The sequence below is a fragment of the Lactuca sativa genome, chromosome 7 (genome assembly GCF_002870075.4).
Source record: "Lactuca sativa cultivar Salinas chromosome 7, Lsat_Salinas_v11, whole genome shotgun sequence".
Taxonomy (NCBI): domain Eukaryota; kingdom Viridiplantae; phylum Streptophyta; class Magnoliopsida; order Asterales; family Asteraceae; genus Lactuca; species Lactuca sativa.
This window is the reverse complement of record NC_056629.2, coordinates 5,605,744-5,628,090: the sequence shown is the minus strand read 5'-3', so window position 1 is coordinate 5,628,090 and position 22,347 is coordinate 5,605,744. Positions and strand designations below refer to the sequence as shown.

Below are 22,347 nucleotides of genomic sequence, written 5' to 3'. Positions count from 1 at the left end.
TATTACGTTTATTACATTTGAATATTATATGAAATTTAATAAAATGAAAAAAAAACCCCATAAAATAACAAGTGAAAAAAAATAAATGAAAAAAATTTAGAAAATGACATGTGTCAAATGCAATGAGAGCATGACATGTGGCAAAAAGATATTTATTTATTAGGTTAGATAGTATGACATGTGGCAAAAAAATCTTTATTTATTAGGTTAGATAAATATTATATGGAATTTAATAAAATGGAAAAAAAAAACCATAAAAGACATGTGAAAAAAAATAAATCAAAAAAATTTTAAAAATAAAATATATCAAATACAATAAGAGCATGGCATGTGACATAAAAATCTTTATTTATTAGGTTGGATATGGATTAAAGTCTAAATCGTAATATTTTTTTTATATCTAATAGAAGTAATATGATTTTAATTTTTGTTATTTAATGTAAAATAATCATATGTAAAAGGTGTGTTAGAGAATGTTGTAAATCCCCGATTATAAATAATATGTATTATTCAGGTTTTGGTACTTAAAGTTTTGTATAAAAACAACAATAAAAGAACAAAAACACTTGAGTCACATAAGAACGGAGAAAAAAGGAACCACTTGGGTTGTGGTGATTTGGTAATGCATGTGAAAGATATGGTGGATAACCTATTGATCCATGTTCAAATCCTGGCACTACTAAGCCCTTGTGGCCATGGAGGTTCGTCTGCAGTGACTCCAGGGCATGAGGTAAAGTCTCATGTTTGCAGCGGGGGATTAGTCGGTACGCGAAAGCTGGCCCGGAAACCCTCGTTAGGGAAGTTCCCTTTCCAAAAACGGAGAAAAATGGTAGATTAGATATAAACAATTGAGTTTGTACACAACTATATGAAAAATGCATTCTTTAATGTTTCATGTTAATTTGGGAAAATGACTTATATAGGTAATTATGTTTTAAAATCGTTCAAAAAAAACCATTTAAATTTTATGTGTCCAAAAAACACCATCCAAGTAAAACATTTGTACAAAAAACACCAACGAAGTACATTCTTTGTTCAAATTTGACCTTGTGGTAACCGCAAATTACTGGTAAAAAATAAGTAAAGAAAAAAAAACAAAAAGAAATGACTCAAAGGGGTAACTATGTTTCAAAATCGTTCAAAAAACGTCATCTAAGTTTGGTATGTTCAAAAAACACCATCCAAGTAAACTTTTTGTACAAAAAACACCAACAAACTGTATGTTTTGTTCAAATATTACCCACCAGTAAGGCAGTAACTGGCTCTTACAAGTTAAATGATGACTTGACTTAACTATTATGACATGACATAATAATTATTAACAAAACAATAAATGATATATTCCTCCTATAAAAATCGATTTAAGGTTCTTCATGAACGAATGACTTCTTCTTCTCATAATCTTCTTCTAAAGTGATGATCTCGAACTCAAGTCCAAAAACCTATTGACTTAAGGAAAAATGGCTCGTTTACCCTTGCCTCAATGGGCCTCCCTCCCCCTAAGGCCCAAATCCATAAAAGACCTAAAAGGCATCCAAGCCCAACTACAAGGCCTCTAAGGCCCAAGAACCCCCAACATGGCGTTAAGCCCAAAAATGACCTGCTACAATCAAGTGGGCCTGAGGCCAGACTTAAACAAGTCCATGCATACGCCCAACATATGTTGAAGCCTCTGTGATCCGGATGTCGAGCCAGTAAGCCCGACGTACTCGGCTAGGGTCAAGAACCTCCAATCTTCCGAATGCCATAACTTCTTCAATATAAGTCCGATTTCGTCATTCTTTATATCCACAGGAGCTAATTTAGGCATCAGACAACCATACCGATGTTTATTGCCTTTAGATTGCGATTGTGAGTGTTACCTTAATGCTAAATTAGATTTCGTCATTCCGGGGTCCAACCAAGGGTTATGGCCTTCAGAAACGAAATCACAGTCTGATTTGGACCCCAACATAGCTCTCTGATGCCTAAATTATATTGTGATTCTTAGTGTTATCCTAATGCTATGTATGCTATCTCTTTTTTGCCTTACCTTACTCTGCCTCGGATATCATGTCTTTGGGGTATTTATAGGTTGCTCGTTGTTAGAGGAGTTTATTGTCTTGACCAGTCCTTCATTTATTATCTGGTCTACAGACATGCACGCTCTGGTCCTTTCCTTGCTATTTTATTGTTTCGTACCATTTCTTTTGCATGTGTTCCTGGGATATGGCTCCAATACTTGTGTACGATGTATTCGAATTTATATTCGTTCGTAACAAGTCGTGGTGTTTGTAACGCCCATTTGGTGATGGGTAATGTAGGTTGTGGGGACCGAGTGTTCGGTTTGTGTTGGAGCCTAAAGGGCATATCAGTAAGTATTAGTTCGAGACTTTATGAAGTCTGGGTTTATGTTAAAAAAGTTTTAAGGCAAGGGAGAACTGATAGAAGTGTAGAGCTTCTCGTTTCCTTCCTGTGGATATAAAGAATGACGAAATCGGACTTAGAATGAAGAAGTTATGGCCTTCGGAAGATTGGCGGTTCTTGATCCTAGCCGAGTACGTTGGGCGTACGCTAGGAGTACGTCGGGGGTACTGGCTCGACATTCGGATCGCAGAGGTTTCAGCATATGTTGGGCGTATGCATGGACTTGTTTAAGTTAGGCCTCAGGTCCACCTGATTGTAGCAGATCATTTTTTGGGCTTGAGGCCATGTTGGGGGTTCTTGGTCCATATTGGGCCTTAGAGGCCTTGTAGTTGGGCTTGGATGCCTTTTGGGGCTTTTTATGGATTTGGGCCTTAGGGGGAGGGAGGCCCATTGAGGCAGGGGTAAAGGAGCCATTTTTGCCTTAAGTCAAGAATTAGGGTTTTGGACTTGAGTTCATGAAGAAACCCTAAATCGATTTTTAAAGGAGGAATATATCATTTATTGTTTTGTCAATAATTATTATGTCATGTCATAATAGTTAAGCCAAGTCGTCATTTAACCTGTAAGAGCCAGTTACCGATGAGTAATATTTGAACAAAACATATAGTTTGTCGGTGTTTTTTGTACAAAAAGTTTACTTGGATGGTGTTTTTTGAACATACCAAACTTGGATGGTGTTTTTTCAACGATTTTGAAACATAGTTACACCTTTGAGTCATTTCCTCTCGTTTCTTTTCTTTTATTTATTTTTTACCGGTAATTGTCGGTTACCACACGATCAAATTTGAACAAAAAATATACTTCGTTGGTGTTTTTTGTACAAATATTTTACTTGGATGGTGTTTTTTGGATAAACCAAACTTAAATGGTATTTTTGAACGATTTTGAAACATAGATACCCCTATAAGTCATTTTCCCTATTAATTTCCCTATAAAATTTAGTCGAATTTAATTCGTTACCCAACCGATCAATGTATTCAACTTGTCATGTCTAATCATCAATGAAATAACTAAATGTAGATCGACAGGAGAAAAGTAAAGGAATCTTGTAAATCAATTTCAAAGTCATTAATATTTTGTACTAGATACTAAAATTAAATAAATAGTACTATTTTAAAATTTTATAATACTAAAATATTGAGTATTCTACATAAATATTCATATGATTTACCATTTTCTTTGAAATATTAATGTGATTTATAACCTAACAATCTTTTCTGTATTCAAATTATCACTTTTAAAAACAATCATATTTCTATATTTTTGAACTATTTCTTAAGTTGTTCATGATAAAATTGCAAACTCATATCATATTATTGATTGTCATCACTTCCTTTCACAAATTCATAAATCATATGAACTCATTTTCTTCATAATTTGTCTAATCATCTTGACATTTAGCTTATAAACACTTGATAAATAATCATGTCCAACACATATTATTTCTTTTGAATAACAAGTTTGTATAACTCAAATTATCATGTTCGTACAACTCAAACTTGACTAATTGAAAACTTCCAAATTTCTCATCCGTTTTCATGAAAATTTTGTGTAACTTTACAAACTTGTAGTTTTCTCACAAAAACTCCTTTCGAACTTGATTATTTATGTCTTTATGATATTGTTCATTCAAGGTGTACAATAATTTACCTTTTTAGATAGCCATAAAATGTCAGATAGTCCATTCTCAAGTGGTTTACAATTTATTATATTAGAAAATTTCATAAAATGCAATGGTTTTTATGCTAAAAAATACATTGATTGTTTTAATGTTCATATAAAAAATAGGTTTGGTTTTTTGAAGTAAGTAAGTAAGACTTTTTGAAAATATTTGATTTTTAATGCACTAAAAAAGAATATAATGGTTTTTTTAAGAATCAAGACGAAAATATGTTAGGTTTATCTAACATATTTTTATTATTTGTATGGAATTTGTAATACGGAACATATTGATTTTTAATGTTGGTATGGAGTTTGTGTTTTTTAAGAATCAAGACGAAAAAGAGTATAATGGTTTTTTTAACTCATATATGTTTTGATAAGTTTTTTTTTTTTTGCTAGAAATTAAATACGTATTATTAGATATGATATTAATTCAGATTGCATTATTTTGAGACATCTCGCAAAATTCACACTTTTTTGTCCAACAATTTTGCAAAATTCATGCATAACACCTTTTATACATGATGTGCACAAATTCACGCAGGACACCTTTTATACATGACGTAAACAAATGTTACACCTTTTAAATATATAACCCCAAGATAGCAACAAGTTTATAAACCCGGTAAAAATTGTATAAAAACTTGTTAGCTATACGGATGGACGTGCTGGAAATATGATCAATGCAAGCAACTTTAATTCCTCAGCGACCTTAAATATAAACTTTTTATTATTTAAAATTGTAATAACTAGATAACCGGTAATTTAAGTGTTTTGACAAATTTTGTTTTTTAGAATTAACTGATAAACTATTTATCAATAACTTTTTTTTTAATTTATAAAGCTATACGGTGTGGGAGAGTTTTGTCATTGGTAAAAGCCTATGTGACACTTTTACAGGTGTTCACCACCACACCCTAACTTTTTTTTGCCAATGGTAAATCTTATAGGTGAACTTCCATCGGTGGCAAATTTCAATGGTAAAACTTTTTCTATTTCCTGATTGGTCATTGTAATTTTTTTTAACATAAATATTAAATACAACTATATATATACCATTGGTACAAAAAAACCATAACACCCCATTCATAGGCAAAGTATGACAAAAATTGTAAAATTTTATATGACGCCTATGTAACACCCTTTTACCATTGACAAAATTAAACATCACGACAGTCTTTAGCCTAATTTATAATTCCAACTGCTAAAGTTTCCCCTATAAATATCAATATACTTTGTATTACTTATTTAATGAGGTCCTTAACATAAGGGGGTAAGAATCTAAAATAAAAATAAAATAGTAATTTTTATTTTTTAGATAAAATTTATCAAATGACCAAAATGAATGGGTGTTTGTAGCAAATAACCATGAAAAACATAAATTTATTAAATGACCACGACATCCGTTAGAGAGGTTCTGCGAAAGTCCTTACACTCTGAGAAATGGGAAAGTAACTATTGAGGATCCGAAGACATGGAAAAACTATTATTATTTTATTATATTCTATAACAAATCATTTTATGTTTTGTTCATGTGTTTCTTAAAAGAAAATCACATTTAAATTGATTCTTTTTAACGGGCAAACTCATAAAAATGGATTAGTCTACTTATAGGGTTTTAGAAAACTCAATATATTATCATTTAATCCATGAAAATTATTATTTTGTATAATAATATTATTTTATGTTTTGATTTTATCTTCCTCTTTATTTCCTGTATTTTTTTTTCTTCAAGAAACATTTTGTTGAATATTTTTACGAACATAAAATGATTTTATTGTACAAAACAAAAACATTATTATCTTTTTAAGAATTTACCGATTACAAAACATTATTTTAGACCCAATCAAAATATAAAATATTTTTATTAAATAAAATAATGTAATAATTTTTCATATATTAAAAATAATATACTATTATTTTTTTTCTAAGGTTTGTTTATATAATAATTAAATAAAATAAATAAAAACACATGTTGATCACTCCAAATTTCAAGAAATATGAACCTGAACCTTGTCTAAAGTAATGATATGGTTTCCATATGGTATCTTTGTTATTAATGGAAATTTAATTTGGGTCAGGATTCGTCAACTTCATCTCTGTAAAAAGGACAACCCTTTATTATTTACATAACGACACCACCTCTTAAGTTGTATAGAACCTTCTCCTGCTGTACCAACTCATGCAACAAGGTCAATCAATCATTGTCCTTCATAAGAATCAAGACTACAGATAATCGTTCATCATCATCTTTCCACCATTTTAATTTCAAAGATCATTTACCAACTGGGGTTCGTTCAGAAATGGTCGCATTAAGGATCAGACGCCTGCAATTTCTACTGGGTTAGCGAGCAGCACGCCTCTGCAGTTCCTTTTTCGAGAAAAAGGGAAAGGGTGACCAAAAATTGAAGAAAGAGAAAAAGGAAATCAAGATTGTTTATTATTTGCTGCTGTTGCGGTTAAAGAGGGAACTGTTTCGAATTCGAACAAAGGTAATAACTCTCTGTAAAGATTCGTAATCTCCTTTTTATGTTGGTATTGGTATTTTGAATGATCTAACCGTTGGGTTTAGTTTTTTTGAAATATAAGCTTTTTGCTAGCGAATTACTTGTATATATAACAACTATATAAGGGAAGGTAACAGTGACGTTTCAAGATTTCTTTTTGTTTTTTTGCTTTTCCTTTACGAAGATTCTTGCAATTCAAGTATTTTCCCGGTATTTCTTTCCGTTATCCTTTTTAATGCACGCCAACTGTTTGTATAAATGCAGGAGTGAATTTCTAGCACTAATCCAAAGTTTCTAGTGCCAGAGACCCATTAAAAATGGAGAAATTAGACGATTTTGAAGAGACCTCTGATTTGGGATTTGAGTCATCAACGATTTCTTCATTGGATCAAGGAGCAGATGATCATGATCATGATCATGATGAATCACCTACAGTCAATTCAACACTCAGTGGCAATTCTTTTGCTTACTATAGAACTAACTCAGAGACTTCAGCTTTCTCCGAGCAATTAACAGATGACAATAACAGCTGTTCATCGGAGACACAGTCTCCGGTCAGCTGGCCGGCCACCGGAAGATCCCCTTACAGGCCAGCCCTCTCAAGATTTGGTCTAGTGAAGCCCAACCATAAATTTGAAACAGAAGATAAACCCGAGAGTCGTGAACCTATGGATTTAGGTGAGAGTTTTTAATTTTTATTGCATTTCAATTTATTAATCTATACATTCTTTTTTATACAAAATCTTTCTTGGAACAGAGCTTGAAATGATGAAAGAGAGATTTTCAAAGCTTTTGCTGGGAGAAGACATGTCTGGAAGTGGTAAAGGAGTTTCAACTGCAGTTACCGTGTCTAATGCCATCACAAATCTTTATGGTATGCAAAAGACATAAATGCCCTTGAATGATGAAATTCCATGTGTTATTATCATATGATTGTTTTTATGATGTTTTCAGCTTCTATGTTTGGTCAACACCAAAAGCTGGAGCCTTTGCATCCTGAGAAAAAGATGATGTGGAAAAGGGAGATGAACTGCTTACTTTCTGTTTGCGATTACATTGTAGAGTTCATTCCTTCATCACATAGTTTACAGAATGGAAAAGCCATGGAGGTACCCATTAAAAAAAAATTGTTGTTTTTATTACGTTTCTGATGAGTTTCTTATAAGTGGTCGCTATAAAATTATACTCCTGGGGTTAATATTGGAATAACTTTTCAGGTGATGTCTAGTCGGCCAAGGTCAGATATTTATATAAACCTTCCAGCATTAAAGAAACTTGATGCGCTACTCTTAGTAAGACCACAACATCTATTTTCCTCAGAGTTTAATAGTTTTTTTTTTTTTTTTCCAGAATTAAGGGTGAATTCTTCTCTTGTTTCTTGTAATATAGGAAATATTGGAAAGTTTCAAAGAAACAGAGTTTTGGTATGTGGAACAAGGAAGCATGTCAAATAACTCCCGAACGGGATCATTCCGGAGGATTCCTCAGCCTCAGAGAAAAGACGAAAAATGGTGGTTGCCGGTTCCTTGTGTGGGCTCCGAAGGTCTCTCCGACACCGCCAGAAAACATTTAAGACAAAAACGTGATGCCGCCAATCAAATCCACAAGGCGGCAATGGCCATCAATAGTAGCATTCTCGCCGAAATGGAAATACCACATACATATATCACTTCCCTCCCCAAGGTATAAAAAAACCAGGGTTTCAGTCTGAGAGTTCCAATTCCAAAATGGATTGGAATCTTTACATCTTATTTGTTGTTTTTTCAGTGTGGAAGAACAAGTGTAGGGGATACGATATACCGATATATGACATCCGGGGGGAAATTTTCACCGGAATACCTTCTTGATTGTCTTAACATAAGCTCGGAACATGAAGCGCTTGAGTTGGCGGATCGAGTCGAGGCATCTATGTATACATGGAGGCGTAAAGCGTGTGCAAGTTATTCAAAATCATCATGGGAGATGGTTAAACAACACGTGGCGGAAGTAGAACGGAGCGATAAGAATGTGATTTTAGCGGATCGAGCCGATAGTTTGTTGTTTAGCTTGAAACAACGGTACCCCGAACTCTCGCAAACGACATTGGATACAAGCAAGATTCAATATAACAAGGTAACTTCGACTTAATTAAATTAGGACTTGTGGATTCTACGGAATTGGAATTCGAGATTCTATCTAGCGTGTTTAGTTGGCGATGGAGTGAATTCCATCCGTCGGAATCCTTCAAATTGTATATTTTGATGGATTTCATCGTTTATTGGGGAATCCATTTCCTTTGATGGATTTATCCAATCGAAAAACATTTTACAAACAAAAGTCCCCTTTGTTTTGAAAAGGTAACATTTTTAACCCTCATAATTCATTTGAAGTTATATATGTATTTGTGTAGGATGTGGGACAAGCTATATTGGAAAGCTATTCAAGGGTACTGGAAGGTTTGGCATTCAACATTGTTGCTTGGACTGAAGATGTTTTATTTGAAGACAAATCCATGAGAAACCAAGAATCATAAGGCCTTGTTTTGAAGACAACTTCAATCTTTCGTTTGCCTCTTTTTGTGCTCTCTTTTTTTTCTTCATGTAAATGACACTTGAAAAGTTAGGAAGTAGATGTAAAAGTGGTTTGACTGGAGTTAACAGTAATGGGTAGAACCTTTTTGCCAACTAAATTGATCAAATTCAAATTCGTATACACCATTTGTTGCATATGCTACAAGATCATTTAACTAGGGAGAATTAATAGATAATTTACTAAGCAAAAGCTAGGATTTGGTAGATTAACTTATTATATAACATCTTAGAATAGATTTGATAAATGGTTGACCTTTTATGGTTTATTGTAACATACTTCATTTTTCTACCATTCATTGCAACATACTTTTAGTTTTAGTTATTTTACAGTTTACAGCGACATGCGTCACCTTCGGACCGTTTATAACATCATTCTTTTAGGTTGAATACATAAAATGATAAACTAACAGCCTAGTTTCATATTTAACCTTTTTAAAAACTAATACAATGTGTGTAACATATATGGCCTTATATGAAAGTAAAAGTCAAGCAATTGTATCGGATGATATTTTTGAGAGAACCCGAAGATAAAAATTTCAATTATGCGTGGTCGTAACGGCGTAACCCTACATAAAAAATGAAGAAGCTTAGAAGCATAATAACCATAGGCGCATAAGCTTACAACATGGGCCAAAAAAATAACTTCATGCCCTTTTTCTATTTATGAAAAAAAAAAGTTATTTAATTTCTCAAAAGTGCTTGTATAAATGCATGTATATATTATATATACACCGTGAATCCATGATATTTGATGAATATAATGTTTTGTTACATAACATAATTTAGGAGAAGTCGGTGGAAAGTAACAATGTGGAGGATTTTTTTGTGATTGCGTTAATACAACATGTTGATTGACTAGCTTCATGTGACTTAATTTTTTTTACACATGTTTAATAGGAAAATTTTATTTAGAAGAAATTCGCGTGATCCATGCAAATAACAAGCCTAACGTTCGAAGATGAAGTTAATAGCCCTTTCGGTGGGTGTAATTACGTAAAGTCAAGCAAGCATTTATTTAGAATTAAAGTACAAACATGAATGGGCAACCACTAAAAGAACAATCCAAAGTGATGGGATTCAAATCCCGACGAGTGATCTTAGGTGATGACCGTGATGTTTGTGTTTTTTTTTTTTTTTTTTTTTTCTGCGTCATGTTGACCATGTGCATGTATTAATATTAGTCATTGCAAATCATTTGTTTTTTAAAAGGTTGCATGGATTTTTTTTGTTTAGATGTGAAATAGTCTTCTAATCTACTCAGATATCTTCTAGCCTAGAACAACACCCTTCTCATAATGGTGAAGATGACATTCTAACCCAATACAATACATGTCAATCACATTACAAGAAAAAACAGCTTTTCATGTCACTGGCATTACAAAGAAAAAAAACAGCATTTCATGTCCTCTCTAACAAAGGGCTTATAAAACAATGACATAAACATTACAAGAAAAATCACCATTTCATGTTTTGTCTTGTCCTATCTAACAAAGGGCTTATAAACCAAGTTTTGTCTTGTCCTATCTAACTAACAAAGGGCTTATAAACCAAGTGGGTGTGAGTTCTAAGTATGGAACAATGATGTAATTTAGGAATAGATTAAAGCATGTTATAATGATGTAATTTAGGAATGTATTAAAATGTGTTATGTTATTTTTAAATAAAAAAAAAAAACAATATAACAATATATACTCACTGATCTTTTATAATAAAACAGCTATCATAAATGAATTTATTTGTTATATGTGATTGTTATCGAATACAAAATACTACAAACCACCACCTATTTATATGATTATATATGTAGTTACAAACTAACCTCCATGTTCATGTATCTTTGTAACTATGTGAAAAAAGTAACAGAAACACACAAAACATTGAAACACACATTAACCAAACCCTAAAATCCTCCCTAATCAAGAAAACAAGAACACCATCTTCCAATCCCAAAATCAAGGTCTTCTTCATGAACAAGATAAACCATGGTTCGTTGTATCAAATAAACTCAAAAGGGTATCATCCATTGTTTCTTCAAAGATTGATTCTTCGATCTTGACAACTATTTCCCGAGACTCGGATCGAAAATTGTCCAAATCCAACCACATTTTTGATGTTCCCAATTCATTTCTCACAAGCTTGTCTAAATCTCGAGGGTAAACCTTACAAAGACGTGACTCGATTCTTCTCCAAACCTCGTTTATTAGATCCATTCCTTTAGGAACGGGCCAAACGGCCTTTTTGATGAACAATGATTCGGGAATAAAATGATCGCATACCTCTTCAAGAACTTCATTGGTCGAATCAAATAGAAGGCGTTGATCATATTGGGCCCGACCCGAAAACGTTTCCACTTCCTCGAATATAGATGGATCGAGAATCTGTGTACCCGAAAGCCACCTTTTTTCAAAATCGGCCCAGTTTAGGTCAGATGAAAGGAGCACAGCTTCAATGTATTCAAACGCAGATTCCTCACTATCCTCAGAATTTGTGATTCGTATTTGTTGATCTTCAGAACGGGAAACAGGTTCTTCATCAAATTGGATACGCAGTGGTTGAATCGCAGGTTCCACTGAAATTGAAAAAATAGCGTTAGTTTAGGAAAAAGGGTATTTTAGACATTTAACTAATTGAAAATTTCAAGGGGTTACCGGGTCGAGAAACGGTTCTTGCGGGGCTGATGTCATCATCTGAGAATAACGGGTCGAGAACGGAAATAGGACTCGGCTTTCCGGCTTTATCAGAGGGAGTGATCTCGCGTTCTTCTGTCTTGCTAGCTACTACTGTAGCCTCTATTATATTTATATGTGGTCCACAAGATGATGAGTCGTTCTCATCGGGTAAATCCTGCAAATCAACAAAAAGAATGTTTCAATTTCTATGTTATTTTGTGTTCTGATTTAAATTCTGTGAATCGATTTTAGTGTGATTGGCCACTGAGTTGATTTGTTAAAAATGATGAATATGGTGAGTTTCTTTTTGGGTGGTAGAAGGGGCAAAATGGTCATTTGCACACATATATCTCTTACTCGGCCAGACATCATTTTAATGGGAAAATGAGAGTAAATTACATTTTTGGTTCTTGAATATAGCTGATTTTAAATTTGGTCCCAAAAAATGTAGTCCAATAAATAATATTTGACCAAAAACGTTACAAATTGCAAGAGAACTTTTTGGGACCAAAACACAAATCAGCTATACTCAAGGATCAAAAATATAATTTACAAAAAAAAAAAAAAAAAAAAAAAAAAAGGCAGTTAATCTTATAAGCTATGTACAAGTATGATTTCTTGACTCAATGCAGAAAGAACACTTAATAAAGAAAGCCCAAAAAATGGGAATTTCCCACTTGAAGTCCCAAATCTTTTACAAATTTGCCCTAATTTACTTTTACCTTCCATTTCCCGTGTAACATCATTATCTCAAATATTTTTTAAAGATTATTTATACAGACAACACTTACCTGTTTCAAACTGTCTGAAGAGCTTTCTTCATTAGAAGAATCCGGAATCACTGCAATGTGGTTGTCCTCTACGCCATTTAACAACCCGTGTGATTCAGACAAAACATCTACACCTTCTGTTTGTTCTTCCTCGTGTTCTTTATCACAAGATTCCGATTCTACAATCACTTCAACTCCTGCACAAGTTTTCAATACACAAGATTTACGGGCGTTTCATTCACAAAAATGCTTTCTTGGAAAAGATTGGAATTGTCAAAGGAATGGAATCTTCTGTAGGGCGTTTGGTTGGCATTATTGGAATGCTGAAAACTTATTGACTTTTAAATCCATGAATATGGCTGATTTTGCAATTTTAGTCCCAAAAATAGTCATTTCACTTGGGACAAAAATCGTTATGAAAACCTCAAATAACAACCAAAATTGCAAGAGTTTTCTTAGGACCAAAACTGAAAAAAATTAGCTGTACTCAAGGATCAAAAATGTAATTTACTCTTAAACTCTTACTTTAATTAATTTTCTTTGTCAATATTATATACCAAACTGTCATGGAATAGAATCTCAAATTTCAATTTTGTCGGAACCAAACACCCCCTTAAAACTTAAAAAAAAATAAGAATACCTTCAGAAGTTATATTCTCTTCATGATTGTCGTTGTCCGTAGAAAGTTGACTTTTGTTGACCAAACGAAAATCTTGTGCTCTAGGACTTGTACCGGGAGAAAGAGAGTTGTACTCTCGAAGAGACAAAATCCTGCCAAGACTTTTAGGTAAGCTTCTCATCATCAAATCAGCATCTTCATCTCCACTTGTGAGCATCTCTGATAAATGTTTCTTAGCCTCAACATAAATATTCGATATCCGATGATTCGTATCCTCCTCGTTCATTTCGGATTCTCGTAATTTCGAAACCCTTCCATGGGCTAAATCGTCTTTTGACCTCCATGAATGAAAATTAGTAGCTGTGGCGAATCTTTCGGTATAAAAATGATTTCTATTTGGAGAACTCCATCCACCATGTCCATCAATGGTTTTTCCCAGTGTTCTTTGCTCCTTCCCCATCGCATTTTTAAGCCGTCTTTTAATCTCCATGAAAGAAAACTGTGACGAATTTTCATTCCCTATTTGATTTTCTGGGGAACCCGGCTTCAAAATGACAATTTTGCCCTTTTCATTCATGGGTATATTATCTACGGACTTGCTCCTTCTTCTGAAAAACTTGCGGTGTTTATGGGTCACAGGCTCCTCCGTTTCTCGGTCAGTTAGCTCGGTCTCCGGAAACTTCGGGCCCGAAATCACCTTTGACTTTGACTTTGACTTTGACTTTTGGTCTTCGTTTAGTAAAATGGAGTTTTGATCTTGAATGAGTTTGAAGAACATTTCTTTATTGGAACTCAACATCTGAAACATCTCTCTCGAATGGTGAAACTTCTTGTGGCCACCGTTTTCATTAAGCAACGTCTCGATGGCCGCAACAAGCTTTTCTTCGACAATAGGAAAAGACCGTTTTGCCCCTGTGTCTGGATCATCATTCTGTTCGTTCTTTTTTTGGTAAATCAGCAAGATTTCTTTCACGAGAGCTTCGAGATCTTGATAATGTGAGGTTTTTTGAGGTGAAACTTGATGAGTGATTGAGATTTCTTGATCATGAGATTCTTTTAATATTTTTTCTGTATGCTTGGGTTTGTGGTTTTCTAACTTGTTGATGTCATTTTGCTTCTTTGAATCTTGGTCCATGAACATCTCTTCTTTAATAAGTTCCTTCACTCTTGTCCTCATGAGATCAAATCCCGGTTTCTAAAAAAAAATTGTATCGACAACAATGATCAAATAAGCAATCATAACCTAAAAAGGTTTTAGGGTTTAAATTTCATGAAAAGCTACAAAAATTATATTTATAACAGTCTATACCTCGATGCTTTGATGCAACTCTTCAGAATTTGTGGGCAAACTCACTTCAGATGTAAGGTATGGAGAATCTGAAAAAAAAAAACAAGAAAATTACAAGTTTACATTTGCTTATATAACATGTCAAGTCAAATGGGTCAATTTGGGTTATGTTTTATCTCTAACGGATCAAATGGATGCAACTCAGAAGATTTTAGCTTAAATAGATAACGGATCAAATTAAAGGTCACCCAAATATTTTGCTTTTTGTTGGAAAAACATACACCAAATAGTTTTAGTTTGGGTTAAGTGCAAGAAACAGCAACGTACTTAAATTACAGAATTGTAGTTGAAAAAATCTACCCCATTATATGCAACACATAGCAATTTTCATTCCTATAATTGAGTAGATTATTTAAAGTACAATGTCCAAATAAGAAAAAACTAAAAGTACAATGCTATAATTGGTATAAAGTATAATGCCTTAACAAGAAATGAAAATACAAGGATGTAATAGAAATGTCGAAAGTAGGATATGCTATAATAAATACATAAATGAAAGTAAGTTACTATATCTTCTTGCATTTAGCCCGTTTTAGTTTCCATGTAAGCAGAAGTCTTGCCAAAAAATGAAAATACAATGCTAGAATTAAATATATATATATATATATATATATATATATATATATATATATATATATATATATATACAAAGCTATTTGTTGCATTTATGCTATGGAAACAAACGTCTTACCATGAGTAGCATTAGTGGGTGTGTATCTTTTGCGATCTGAAAGAAGCCTTTTTGTAGCCCGACCATGTCGAAAGTCAAACATACTAATTAATCCCCACATACAACCTGACTGCTCTTTCTTTTGCCTACCACCACGTTGTTTTGATCTCTTTGCCATTATATTATATTATATATATGATATGATTTTATCAAACAAAATCCGTGTTTTCTTTTCCTGATAAGAAAGAATCGGGTAAGTGTAAATTTATAAAATTATCCACAACTTTAATCAGCTAGTTATGTTATTGTCAACAAATGCTTTCTAGGGATATTTCTGATGATAAGGACGAGGAGGGCATTTGTCACTATCCCACCTTTTTGGATGGGACAAAAAAGTTGCAATTTTCGTACCATTCACCGTTCTCTTATGTTTGGCCTAAACAACCAACATATTGGCAAAAATACTATAAAAATCCTAGAGTTTACACAAACTAACAAAAAGATCAACACTATGAATAGTAAAAATTGAAAATTGCCAAAACAGATTAGTGAATTTTGCTTTGTATTTCGATGGCATTGGTATAATTGAGAAAAAATTACAAACTATAATGTTGTCACAAGGGGAATTAAAAGCAGGATGCTATATAAATATAATAAACCAATCAATGAAAGAGCGAACAACTTTTGGAACCATCTTACTTGTTTTTTTCGAACAAACCATCATTCTTGCAAGATCGAAAGGTTTTAGATCATTGTGAAAATATAAATGTTCGAAAAGATACAAATGAAAAAAGCAGGATTAATGAGTATATGCATCGATGAGAAGATACCTGAAATTTAGAACCCTTTGAATTTGAATTCTTGTATTGATAAAGAATCAAAAAGGTATTTTCCTTTTTTCTCTTTTCACCCAATTTTACTTCGTAATTTCAATTTGAGAAGTGTGATTTGCAATCCAGTTGAAGAACGTGATGATCAACACCTTGGAAGACAAGCAATCATGCCTTTTAAGATTTATAAAACCCTAAAACTCAAATCTACAACTCCAGAAAAGCCGCAAATTTGAAGGGTTGGAGAAATCAAACATCCGGATTGTAACCAAAATCTTTGATGAGTTAGAGAACTTAATTCAATGTGGGTATTGCAAATTTCTCAAAAACAAAAAACCCAGAATCTGATCGATTATCTTGGAGATAACGTCAAAAAAAAAGTCGAAAATTATGCTTCAATAATGCTTACGCTAAGTATATAAAAAAATAAGAAAAAATTGAAAAAAATAAGAAAAGGGTTTTCTTCGATTGATCAAAAAGAGAGAGACCCCAAATGGATCACTAACCCACTTATTTTATTGAGTGAAATTAGGTGTAAAGTTGTGGCAGCCATTAAAGAGTGTAGAAATGTGAGAAAAGGGCAGTGGGGTGGTTGCTATGAAGAAGAAGACGAAGACGCAAATGACACTTAGATTTTGCATTGATGTGATGGGGCTATCAATTCACGATACACTAAAAAAACACACTAAATCACACAAACACAAAATAAGAATGCCGAAAAAAATGAAGTTTTTTTAGAAATACTCAAAGATCTGGATGAATCACTATAAGAAAATACAAAATAGGATCTTAATACAATGTGGGAATCTCAATTTGCTCAGGAAACAGAACACCCAGATGGATCTTTCTGCAAATCTTTCATCATCTAATCAAATTACATTCGAGAAAATGTCCAAATAAAACTGAAGTTAGATCACGAAACAAAATAAGGATAAAAATAAAAAAGAATTTTGAGAAAAGGGTATCATAAACCGACCAAAAGGAGAGAATCCCAGATCGATTAAACACCCAATTCACTTATTTTATTGAGAAAACAATGGGTTTTGGTATGGCAGCCATATAGTTTCAGTGGCGATGGAGATGACGAAGAAGAAGTATGGATCTTTTTCACGGTGATGGTGAGTGGGTGGGTGGGTGGGAGGGAAATTGGCGATGAGAAATTTGGTTTTGGGATTTGAGAAGAGGAAAGTTAGCAAGTTTGATGTGGTGGGGCCGTTGGAATCAATTCATAACACACACCAAAACACTCCAAAAAACACGCAGATGACAAAATCATGAAAGAGAAAGAGAAAGCTTTAAACAAAAGTTTCCATTGTTTTTCATCTCATCTGCAAGTTTTTTTCCCATGTCGGATTCGTCATCAATATCACCACCACCCCCACCAAGACTATGTCATATCTCTCACAACTGTTACAGATTTTGTATAATTGGCATGCCTTGTGTGTGTGTTGGGGGTTGGGGGGAGGGGGGGGGGGGGGGGGGGGGGGGGGGGGGGTAGATTAGGGGGGGAAGGAAATTTGACCAAACATTGTTGGGATGCACCTTTTTAGAAGGGCGAATGACATGTGGGAGTGGTCCTTGCTGTTTTTAAGTTAATTGTTTAGTATGTATTATATCACATTAAATCGCATTTTTTTATTTCACAAATATTAAATTAAATCAAGTGTATTTCTTTTCATATAAAACCGATAATATTAATTTTATATGTAATTTAAGTATATTATTTAGTTAATATAAAAAAGTTTAATTATCTTATGATAAAATATAATAATTTTTTTTTGTAAAAATGTAATAAGTTTGGCTTGTTTTAAAGGGATATAAGGTGTGCAGTGTGGACAGAGACGGACGCAAGAATATATAGTAGGTGTTGTCGGAATAAAATAGGTGTTTGATAATACATGAAAAATAGGTAAAAAAATTCAAAAAATTGAAAATTTTTCTACTACGAACAAAAAAATCAGGTGTTGTCGGTGCCACACCGGAAGCCCTTAGAACCGCCCCTGAGTATGGACCAAATTTGCAGACATTTATAGAAAATGAAATGGACCAAACGTTTGCAATTTACAAAAATAAAAAAATAAGTTTATTTTTTTAATGTCTACATGTTGATAAAATAAGTTGAAACATAAATAAACCGTTTTATGAAACTTAAAAAAGTTATTCAACACTGAAATTCAAATAGTTTTAGTTGTATAACTGAAATATAATTTATACAACCACTATAACAATTTTTTTAATTATTCATTCCATATAATTCGAAACAATGCATTGGGTTGCTTGTATTAAGAAAAGAATTTATCGCTGAAACTCTTTTTTCTTATAAAATTATAAGGCACTCAAACAGTTGTAATGTTTTTTTATGTAACCAACTAAAATACTAAATGTTGTCATCCTCTTCAATATAAAGATATCATTGAATTTAAAATAAAAGAAGAAACAACATTTTATAATTACAAAAAAGAAACACTATATTAATTTGTGTCTATTATAATCTTCACAATTTGTGTCCATTATAATTTTTACATAATTTTTAACACATATAAAACCTCATATATTAAACACAAGAAACAAATATATAATTTTATTGAAAAAAAAAAGTAATTCAATTGTTTTAGAAAATAGATGGTTTTAATTTGTACAAATTTAATATAAAAGAAAAAAGTTGAGGATCCTTAATTATATATAAAATAATTTAATCATTATTATTGACTAAAGATGTCTACGAGAAATGTCTTATGTCTTCTTGGAGAAGAGGATGCGCATACGTATGGACGTTTACGGTCTTCTAAAAAATAAACAGTTTGCAAAAAACACGCATACGTAAATATCTTCCCCCCCCCCCTTCTCTGCATACATAAATGCTCAAAAAGAGCTTTTCCAAAAAAAAAAACACCACCTAAGTGTCCGCAGTCATTTAAGTGTAACTGGAATTAATATGAATGTCAAAGAATATTATTAATTGTATTATAATGTAAAATAGGTGGTACGAAGTGCACATTTATATCCGATCAGTTTGATCTCAAAACGACAAATGACGGGGGTCTAAGGACTTGCGCCTCCAACAAGTTATTATCTTCTAAAAAATAAACAGTTTGCAAAAAACACGTGTTTGGCTGTCAAACCAACAAATAATGGGATAAAATATAACAATAAAACTTAAATCACTGCTACTTCATACACTAAAGATAGTATAGAGTAAGCAGGGTCGATCCACAAGAATACGGGACTTCTTATTTAGTCATATTCTCACACATCATACAAATAATATTAAAGTGGGGGTGGGGTTACGTTTGAACTAGAATTAAACTTCATAAGTAAACAAGATTAATACTAAAAATCAATAAAAGAAATACAATTCTGATTCAGATTCCTATACATGCATTATGTTGTAAGATGTAATATGACGATGATTCATGTTCAATCTAGGTTGGTAATTTAGATACTAACAAGCTCTAATACCCAAGTTGACAAAAGTGTTTTATTCAAAACATGCTCTTTAAATAAAACTTCATTTAATTGATTCAATTCAAACAAGCTCTTGCATCAAATCATTAAATGACATTAAGATCTTGCAACAATTACCTACAATATCCAACATTCCTCATAAGTTCGGGATTATGAACATCTAATCTTTTATTACACTAATTTTTGATCTAATTACAACAAATTAAGTGCATGTTACTAACATCAAATCATAAAACATATACGAATTTCATAATTTGATTAACTAGATTGATAAGAACCCTAATTCATTGATCAAGTGAAAAGAGAACCAATCAAGCATATAATTAAGATCAAATCAAAGATTACTAGATGATAAACATAAAATCAAGTGCAAATTACAACTTAACAACAAACACTTAGGAATCCAGAATCAGAAATGATTTAGAAATTAGCCACACATGTCTAAGTTAACTACAAATCTAACAAGTATAATCTTCAAATCAACTTACAAAAAGCAAATTAAAGTGTTTCCAAAGTGTTAGATGATGATATAAACTCCCCAAAATCGCCCTTGAAGTTCCAAGTCGAAGTTATGTTTGAATATGCCAAAAGAACACGATAAATCGGAAGTTAAGAATTCAAAGTTTGATCAGATCACGTTACATGGCCCGTGTAACGTATGCCTTGCCATTACACGGCCGTGTAATGACTTTGATGTGCTGAAATACTTCCAAAGTGCGGCCGCGTAACGTATGCCTTGCCAAAGCGCGGGCCGTGTAATGAACTGTAAGATAGTCAATCTCCAATTTTCTTCATTTCTTCAATTTAGCTCCAAACGTTCCGAAATTTCACCAAGAGCTTCCCTTGACCATCCTAAGCATGCTCCAATCTTCAAATCACCCTGAAACATCCACAAAAAATGGTGAAATATTGATAGATCCTCGATAATGTCCTTAAATGCAAAATGAATGAGTATTACACTAAAAATGCAATTCAATGCTATAAATAAACATGAAATTAGGTTATGAAAATGTGCAATTTATGCATCTAACAACACGCATACGTAAATATCTCACCCCCCCCCCCCTCTCTCTGCGGACATAAATGCTCAAAAAGAGCTTTTCCAAAAAACAATCACCTAAGTGTTCGCAATCATTTAAGTGTAATTGGAATTAATATGAATACCAAAGAATATTATTAATTGTAATGTAAAATAGGTGGTACGAAATGCACATTTATATCCGATCAGTTTGATCTCAAAACGACAAATGACGGGGATCTAAGGACTTGCGCCTCCAACATGTTATTATCTAACTATTTCGAATAGTTTTTTAAAATGATAGCTTATAACTCCAATAAATATAAAAAATAAACTAACTCATGCTTTCCAAATTAGAGTACATCAAAAGTTGTTACTTCATATATTGTCAATTACACATATAGGATATCTCGAAGAGTAAATGTTATGTCGGAAATGCAATATCGAAAGTCAATCTCAATGAATTCGTACAAAGCAGTCCAACCAAAACCTTACAGTATATCGGATATATCCTATAAAGGTATTTGTACATAGAGCAATCCACATAATAAACTGTTAAATGCACATAATAAAACACGGATTATGTCAAATATTACAATATTTATTTATTTACATATAATAATTACATGCTTCATTTCCATATGAAAAATATGATAAGTTAAAGATCACCTTTAACTGTTCAGCATGTTTAGAGGTAGAAAATCAAGTTGGGGTCTTTTCTTTCTTTTAAGAAATTTAAAATTTCTTAATGTATAGTTATGGTTATTAAAGTTAGAATATTATAATAATCATCTCTTTTCTAATGCTCCGGTTTAGGAAGTTGTAAGAATTCCAATACACTTCAAACTTTGAGTCATTCAAATTGTATATGAGTTTTTATGTTTGACCCTATGTAAGATGAAATATAATGAAAGTGGCACGTGCGTAATATAAGAAATTAAGGTGTTGGTTAACATTGGAAACGATTTATGATAATTAGCCTGTATGTTTTTTATCACATAACATTATTAGTAATCATTTAAACATTATATTATAAAAAAAATCCACGTATTTGAGATATACATATTACATAGGACAAATTTGTGGTATGAAAAAGAAACATTCATGATATGACAATGACATGCATCGATCGTTAAAGAGAACATAACGTGTAGGGAAGAAAGAAACGTAGGGATGAGAGATAAAATGCATGAAAAAGTTAGCAAAAGATGGAGAAAAGGTTCATGTTTGGAAAAGTGTAAAACCAATACGTTGCCCTAACTCGATTAAGATTTTAGAACACTCAAAATGAAGATCATAAAACAAGTCATGTTACAATTTTCAAAAAGATTGTCTACGCTTCATTGAAGAAAGGAAATATATAGCTGTCAAATTAATGTCGTTTTTGTTGTTCTTTTCCCCCGTTTTGAAAACGTGAACAAAAGGTTGGTTCTCGTTGCCAAACGATATCTTAGGGTGTGTGGTTTTCGTTACTCGGTCCAACAAAAACATGAAAATACAAAACTTAATGGGATTGATAGCAATAAATCATAACGAAGTTTCATTAAATCTTCATTTGATTAATAAATAAAGAAATTCTATACGCTTCTTTTAATGATTTTTAAAATCGAGTTTCCTTTTGATCATTAGAAATCCAAAGTTGCAGGGGGAATTCTTCGCAATCTGAAAAAATCAATTGAATGTTATTATTAAATATAAAAATATAGTGTGCAATTAAAACAAGGTAAATTGTATAAAAGACGTCAATATTTTTTTTTTCAAAAAAAAAAAAGATAGACATTGTGTTATGTTTATATATTTTTTTGTAAATTTA

The 22,347-nt window shown here is 32.5% G+C and overlaps 2 protein-coding genes across 2 annotated transcripts; one reads left to right on the top strand and one right to left on the bottom strand.

Annotated features, from left to right (window-relative positions):
- The first annotated feature begins 6,129 nt into the window (after positions 1–6,129).
- Positions 6,130–9,266, top strand: LOC111902679 (rop guanine nucleotide exchange factor 3). The gene is made up of 8 exons (XM_023898497.3): positions 6,130–6,560; positions 6,840–7,253; positions 7,333–7,449; positions 7,530–7,684; positions 7,793–7,867; positions 7,965–8,258; positions 8,343–8,687; positions 8,965–9,266. Exons 2-8 carry the CDS (start codon positions 6,893–6,895, stop codon positions 9,085–9,087), a joined length of 1,470 nt encoding a protein of 489 aa, XP_023754265.1. The 5' UTR covers positions 6,130–6,560; positions 6,840–6,892; the 3' UTR covers positions 9,088–9,266.
- A 1,580-nt stretch (positions 9,267–10,846) lies between these two features.
- Positions 10,847–17,441, bottom strand: LOC111902678 (uncharacterized). Its single transcript, XM_042896387.2, has 7 exons — positions 16,052–17,441; positions 15,243–15,456; positions 14,513–14,580; positions 13,225–14,398; positions 12,606–12,781; positions 11,794–11,989; positions 10,847–11,714 (listed from the first exon to the last, which is right to left on the bottom strand). The coding sequence occupies exons 2-7, from the start codon at positions 15,397–15,399 to the stop codon at positions 11,110–11,112; spliced, it is 2,376 nt and encodes a 791-aa protein (XP_042752321.1). The 5' UTR covers positions 15,400–15,456; positions 16,052–17,441; the 3' UTR covers positions 10,847–11,109.
- Between the last annotated feature and the right edge of the window lie 4,906 nt (positions 17,442–22,347).